Source organism: Silene latifolia, chromosome 2 (assembly GCF_048544455.1).
Source record: "Silene latifolia isolate original U9 population chromosome 2, ASM4854445v1, whole genome shotgun sequence".
In the NCBI taxonomy this organism is placed as follows: Eukaryota; Viridiplantae; Streptophyta; class Magnoliopsida; order Caryophyllales; family Caryophyllaceae; genus Silene; species Silene latifolia.
In genome coordinates, this window is record NC_133527.1 from 8,769,443 (window position 1) to 8,777,352 (window position 7,910).

The 7,910-nt window shown below is 36.1% G+C and overlaps 1 protein-coding gene across 1 annotated transcript; it reads left to right on the forward strand.

The window, feature by feature from the left end:
- The first annotated feature begins 253 nt into the window (after window positions 1-253).
- On the forward strand, window positions 254-1,702 carry LOC141633330 (uncharacterized). The gene has a single exon (XM_074445809.1). The coding sequence runs from the start codon at window positions 254-256 to the stop codon at window positions 1,700-1,702; it is 1,449 nt and encodes a 482-aa protein (XP_074301910.1).
- Window positions 1,703-7,910: the final 6,208 nt, after the last annotated feature.

Here is a 7,910-nt window from a genome sequence, read left to right on the forward strand (position 1 = left end):
AGTCCTCTTCCGCATCTGAAGCCGATGTGTTACGCTCTGTTCCTTTCAATGGCTCTCGTAAAAGAAATTTCTCTTTGTTTTCTGATGATGAAGAATCTCGCGGCTTTATCTCATCTTTCCCCAACAAACGACTAAAGATTTCCTCTACCTGTGCAGATTCTCGCGGGTCTTCAAGTTCCTTTTCTTCGGATCACCGAGATGATTCTCCAAAAACTTGGGTTGTGGCAGGCCCGTTTCTGCCACCACTAGGCCAATGAAGATTTTCTCTTGGAATTGTAGGGGTTTGGGAGGTACGGACACCCCTATAATTCCGTATATAAGTTGGTCCGTACGCTACTATGATACTTCTATAGTTTTCCTTCAAGAAACAAAATGTTCTGTAGCGGATGGTGTTTGTAAAACTAGTCCTCTCAACTTACCTCATTTTTGTGGTACTGACTCTGTTGGTACTAGTGGTGGGTTACTGTTACTTTGGGATGACAGATCCGATATTTTGCCTCTTGTAACGGATCCACATTTCATCCTTTGTAAAGTAGTAAATCGTGGTTCCAATAGTGTATGGTTTGCTCTCTTTCTGTATGGCGAGTCATGTACTGCGTCTAGAGCTAATTTTTGGAATAATATGAAAGCTCTTTGTTCGGCTTATTCTCCACTTTGTATGATTGGTGATTTCAATCAACTTGAACATCATTTTGACAAACTAGGAGGCTCTTCCAACATTGCTGGATGGAAGGCTTTTTTAGACTGGAGAATCTCAACTCCTCTCTCCGAGCTCCCTTTTTCAGGCCCTCAGTTTACTTGGGCTAATAAGAGAAACTCTTCAAGTCTAATTTTGGAACGTCTGGACCGATGTTATGCATCTGAGAACTGGATTCTTTCTTTTCCAGATGCTCATGTTCAGAATCTCAATATATTTCTATCAGATCATGCCCCAATTGTTCTATCTACAACAATCCCCTGCAAGAAACCAAAGCGTCCCTACCGAGTGGATAATTGGTGTCTGGATAATCCGGAAATTCATTGGCTTATTTCTTCAATTTGGAATACTTCATGTCAAGGTCCTGCTTCGTCAGCCGTCTCTTTCAAACTTAGCCAAATCCGCTCTGGAATTCTTAAATGGGTTCTTCAAAATCGTCACAGATTTATGATTGACTGGAGCTCTATATCTCACGATTTATCAGCATCTGCTTCACTTGTCCATGATAGCTCCTCGGGTTTGAACTATATTAATAATACAAATTCTATGGAGCATGAAGTCCATATCCAACACTCCTTCTGGAAGCAACGTGCAAAATCTGATTTTCAGTTCAATGACGGCATACCAACTTCTTATTTTTTTAGTAGATCAAAATCTCGACAGAAGCGTCTTCGGCTCATTTCTTTAAAGAATGATATGGGGAACTGGACTTCCTCTGATTTGGAACTTTCTCAGTTGGTTATGTCGCATTTTGCAAGCTTATACAGCTCATCTAATCAAACTCTCTCCTTCTCAGCCCTTGAAGACTTGTCTATTCCTCATTTGGATGGCTTTCAGCAAGATTTTCTTTCTCAACCCTTTACTTCTAAAGATGTTGAAAAGGCTTTTTTCTCAATAAAGCCGAATAAATCACCTGGACCTGATGGTTTTCCACCCCGTTTTTATCAACTTTATTGGAAGGTTATTAAGGATGATATTTCTACTACTGTCCCTTTCTTTTTTTAAACAAAGTGGTCACCTTCTCCCTGCTTGGAACAACACTCATATTGTTCTAATTCCTAAAGTTGATGTACCTGAGCATATTTCCCGGTTTGCCAATCACCTTTGTAATGTCATCTACAAGGCGGCTTCAAAATGTATTGCTATTAGGCTCAGGATGGTGATAGATAGTATTATTGGCCAATATCAAAATGCTTTTGTTCCAGGCCGTTTAATCAGTGACTGGGGTTTTCTTGGTCATGAGATTCTTACATACATCAACCAACGCAGACGGGGTACTCGATGCTTTGGAGCTATCAAGCTTGATATGAATAAGGCGTTTGATCGGGTTTCATGGCCCTTCTTGTTTAAAGTTCTAAAGCTTTTTGGTTTTCCAAAGAAGTTTAGGAGGCTTATCAAAACTTGTGTCAGAACGGTCTCTTTGCAAGTTCTTATCAATGGTACTCCCTCCGGACGTATTTTTCCTCAATGCGGGTTACGTCAGGGTGATCCTATTTCACCATATCTTTTTATCCTCTGCATGGAAATTCTTTCCCTAATGATTAACAAGGCTGAATCTAATGGACTCATTGAAGGTATTAAGCTCTCAAGGCATAGCCCTCCTATTTCTCATCTTTTATATGCTGATGATTCGCTCTTGTGCCTTCGTCTAACACCATCGGGCTGTGAAACTTTGCGTAGCATCTTGAATGATTTCAGCTTTATCTCGGGTCAAATGATTAATCATCAAAAATCATATATCAAGTTCAGCCCCAACTCTTCTGCTGATTTTAAAGAGCATATTACTGATATTTTACAAGTGCAGACAAAGAGCAATTTTGGCTTATATCTTGGAGTCCCAATTGATTTAGGCAGAAGAAAAATCTCGGCTTTCCAGTTTCTCATAGACAAGATTTCTAGTAAAATTATCTCTTGGGGTCCAGCAAATTTTTCTCAAGCAGCTAAGTTGATCCTTGTTAATTCAATTCTGTTGGCATCAGTTGCTTATGTTGCTTCTGTTCTTCCAATTCCACAGCAGATCACTACGAAAATTATTTATCTGATTGATCTTTTCTGGTGGAAGAAATCTCAAAATAAACGTGCCCAACATTGGTTACCATTTGAGCAATTACAACTACCGAAATCGGATGGTGGCTTGGGTTTAAAGAATGCGAGACTTGTTAGTCAAGCATTGTTGGTTAAAAATTTTTGGCGCTGTCACCATCATTCTACTTCTCTTATGTCCAAAGTTATCCGGTCAAAATACCAGAAAGATTTTCCTATTCCGGACAAGATTTCTAAATATTCCGCTGCATCTTTCGCATGGAAAGGTACTGTCAAGTCCACATTCTTACTTCGTGACGGTATTGCTTGGAAATTCGGAAATGGAAGATCGATTGATCTAAAAAATGACGCATGGGTTCTTGCTCACAAACCTTTTTTTAAGTCACACTCACAAGTACAGACGATCAGTTTTGCTGATCTATTGCTAGACTACAATCACTGGAGCTCTAAGGCGGCTTTCCAATACTTTACTCCAGCTACAGCAAAGAATATTTGTGCTACGGAACTTCCACATGAACCTATGGATGACTATATTTACTGGAAGTTCACAGAAGATGGAAGGTATACGACTAAATCTGGTTACTCTTTCCTTCTTAATTTAAATCATCACACACCTCCTTCAGGATCTCCTGCCTCTTCTCTATTTGTTTTGATTTGGAAACTTCCATGTCAAACCCATATCAAGCTTTTTCTGTGGAAAATTGTCAACCAAATTTTACCTACTGCGGACGTCCTAATTCGTAGAGGTATGAATGTGAGTTCTACCTGTTGTTTCTGCCACCTCGATTCCGAAACTATGTCTCACTTATTCAGAGACTGTGTCATAATTAAGAGAGTGTGGCTTGCTAGCCTCCTTGGAATCCGAGTGGAGTCATCCTCCAACATACCCTTTCTTGCTTGGTTTCAAAACTTTTTGCTCTATATGTGGCAATCTAATAATGATGGTAATTGGCTAGCAACTCGGTTTTCCCTCATACTTTTTGCGATCTGGAAGCACAGGAATAATGTCATCTTTCGTGACAACCGTGTTAACCCTTTTGCTATTATACACGAGGCTGATCTCCTTTACTCACAACAGCATCAATTTGTGTATATGTCTAAGACTGATATGACCGCACCAGTCGAGTCTAAGGTTACCAGGCCTTCGATCTCTTCACCAATGCACTTTCATCATTGCTTCAAGATCAATGTGGTTTTCAACAAGACGACTCGGACAAGCGCTTTTCAAATCCAATACAACAACCATATTACTCGGGATGTTCAAAGCTCTTTCTGCTTCTCTCGCTCTTCAAAGTACCAGTCTTTGCCTTACTTGAGGCTATGGTTTTTGCCTCTGCCAGTGAACTCCAATATGTTCTTTTCAAAGTCGGAAACAACCAGCTTCCTCGGTTGCTTGATAAAGATAGTGTACACAAAGTTCCCATATCGGTTTCTAATAGTATTAGTAGTATTAAACTCTATCTTAGTTGTAATATTAACTGGTATGTTAGTGACTTCATGTAATACTTTTACTATATATAATATGATAGTACACGTTTGTCAAAAAAAAAAAATTGTAGAAAGTAATATGTTGGTGGGACTAATCTCTTAATTGACCATCAAGTTTATCAACTATTTTTTTTTTTTTTCACATTACACCAAAAAAAAAAAAACTATTTCTTTTTTCGGGCGGCATTTGTAAAGTTACCTATTGTGGTTTTTGTCTAAGGGGTTGAGTAGCAAATTTTAAGTTTCAACTAATTTGAGAATTTCGAATCATTATTTTTTGATAAATTATACTCATTTCGTCTTAGTCATTTGTTTGCTAATTTTATATAAAAAAAGCAAATGGGGTGCCCTAAATTGGAAGTGGGCATTAAGACAAACATCAAATAAATTTGGTATGAACATGAACATAAATCAATAATAATAATAATAATAATAATAATAATAATAATAATAATAATAATAATAATAATAATAATAAATTATATTAATAAAAAAGTACTAAGTTTAAGATGAGTAGAACTTAAGTTGGCTGAACTTAGGCCTTGTTCTTTTTGGCTTTTTAGAGCTGAATCAATCAATTGAGCCAATCGAATCGAATGGAGCCGAGTTGAATCGAATCAATGGAGCCGAGCCAATCGAATGAGACTGAGCCGAATCGAATCAATAGAGCTGAACTGAACTAAACTAATTGGAGCTGAATTGAACTGAAATAATAATAATAATAATAATAATAATAATTATTATTATTATTATATTATTATTATTATTATTATTATTATTATTATTAGAGAAAATTGTTGATTACAGCCTTTTAAAAATCACTTTTTGAAAATTACAGCCTTATAAATTTTTTTTTGAAAATTACATCTAAAATATTACTTTTCTTCTAAAATTGCACCAACTTGAGGTTTCCGGTGAATTTTGATGATGTTTTTATGATGTTTGGGGTGATTAATTGGTTTGTGTTAAGGAGAGGTAAGAAATCTGGGTAAGTAGGCTCTCAAATAATAAAGGGTACATCATAAAAACATCATCAAAATTCACCAAAAACATCAAGTTGGTGCAATTTTAGAAGAAAAGTAATATTTTGGATGTAATTTTCAAAAAAAAAATTATAAGGCTGTAATTTTCAAAATGTGATTTTTAAAAGGCTGTAATCAACAATTTTCTCTTATTATTATTATTATTATTATTATTATTATTATTATTATTATTATTATTATTATTATTATTATTATTATTATTATTATTATTATTATTATTATTATTATTATTATTATTATTATTATTATTATTATTATTATTATTTGAATGCTTAACTAGGTAGCCACTATGAACCACGGTTCACCATCAATCTAATTAGGTGAAATAATGGAGCACTGATTTGCTAGATTGATGTTCAAAATCTAGCAGTTTATCATCCTAATTTGAGTGATTAGGTAGCCATCACGAAGCACCAACAATTCTAATTTAATTAATTAGATAAATAAAAATTGACAGACCCTAATTTCATCTTTAACAAATAAATAAAATTTGGTTGATTAATTAAAACTCAACATATAATATTAATAATTTATAACAAGTAAATTAACTTATTATTTGATAAATTAGAATCCATCTTATAAGTTTTAAATCATTTGAGCAATTAAATTAAGTTTTAGGGAAAAATATTGATTTAAGAGTTCATGATGCGTGCATTTTATATAGACTTTTGTACCATATTTGCACGCATTTCTATGCATTTTGTGTAGTGTTTAGCTACAAATGTCCCCCGAATTGTCTAATTTGGTTTCTCTTGTCTTATTTGCAGGAATGAACCAAAGAGAAGCGAAATCAAGCTCAATACATGTCCTTATGCATTCATTTATGAGATGAGTTGAGTCGGAGCTTGAAGACTACTATTTTGAGATGCGCAAAGAAGTAGGATACCTAGGCGAACAAAGGAAGAACTTCAAATTACTAGTGCTTACTTTGAAGAGCTATATCTCGAGTTCTACAACTGATTTTCAGATGATTCTAATGGAGATGAAATCTTGTCGTCTTAGCTTTCCAACGCCACCGGAAACGCTCTGTTTTCCCAAGTAACGAAGAAATGGCGGCCGTTTTAAGTTCAGTGCGCGAAGCAGGAATTGTGCGCGGGAAAGTACTCGATCGAGTACTATCTTGTTCGATCGAGATCTTTTTCTACTCGATCGAATGGTGCCTTTTTGATAGTGTTCGATCGAGTACCTAAAGTCCTCGATCGAGAGGTTTTAGCTTGGATTTGTTCGATCGAGTGATATAAAGTTGCTCGACCGAGTGACTAGCTTTTATACTCGGGTTTTTTTATTTCGTGTTAGGTTTATTTTATGTTAATAATCACTTCCCTATATAAAGGAAGTCGGGATTAGGTTAAAAACATCTTATCATACTGTTTTACTCTTAATCACTGTTTTCTCTCTTAATCTCTGCTGCTACCTTGTTCTTATTGCCGGATTCGCTCTTTTGTAATCTTCCTTTACTCTTTACTTCAATCTAATCTTTGTTTCTCTACTTTAATTCCTTGTTCTTTAATTCTTACTTTATTGTTATCATTATTAGTATATGCTTCTTCCTTATAATCTCTTTACTATGTCTTCCCTTAGCATATTCATGATTATTGTTATTGTTCTTAATTTCAAAAGCATGAGTAGCTAAATCCTTTTATGTTAGGATTGGGGAGCCATGGTAGTAAACTGACGATGTTGTTAATAGGCTAGATGATTAATTGTGAGAATCTGTGACCATAGCAATATAACTGTAATAAGTTTAGTTGAGTGCACGCTTCTAAACCCCTTAATCTGGTTAAATTTGCTCCTAGATCGGAAGATTGGAATGAACAGACCTGCTATGAACAGTAGACTACCCTAATGAGGACGGAAGTTAAGTTAGTTGTAATCTAGGGTGGATAGCGGACCGGAAGGACCTTTCCCTTGCCCTTCTCACAGTAGATCGTCTGGACAATTTATGATTGAGTTAGTGAACTACCATGGTGAACCGAAATCCTGACATATCCCTCTTTATCTGATCACTTGTCTTACTTTTTCTCGCTTTATTGCTCTTGTCTTTACTTCTCTTGCCTTAAACCTTCAGTAGTTTAGAAAACAACTTTAAAACCCCCAATTGTGACCCGACGGATGTACTTAGCAGATAGATACTTAGCCTCCCTGTGGAGATCGACCCTACTTACCGCTAGCTTCTGTTAGTAGTAATAGGTATTTATTTTGGGTTATGCTCATTCATGTACATGATTTACTCAATCATGGACACATTTTACAACTTTATCCCTCCCATTTCTAAAATTTTACAGTTTTGTTCCTAATTCAATTTCCTCCCTCAACCTTTCAACCACCATACAAACACCACCAGGCGCCACCTTCCGCACCACCCCTCTTACATGCACTCTCATGCTAGATACTCCGACAAAATCGACAGTCCTCCCATGCCCTGCTAGAAGGTTCGGGGGTTGACGAGGATTGTCGAATTTTGCCCATGGTGGAGAGAGAAAATGAAGATTGAAAGAAAAAGAGAAGATGGATTACCTGATGATGAAGACGGGAAGGGGAACAGTGAAGCCGGCGAGGGATGAAGAAGAAGGAAGATTGAGGGTTTAAGAGAGAAGAGTTTTTTGAAATGATTTGAAATGATTAATGAGAGTGGAAGA

Bases quoted from the DNA above. Each gene is read 5' to 3' on its own strand.
- LOC141633330 (XM_074445809.1), top strand. From the start codon at position 254: ATGAAGATTTTCTCTTGGAATTGTAGGGGTTTGGGAGGTACGGACACC.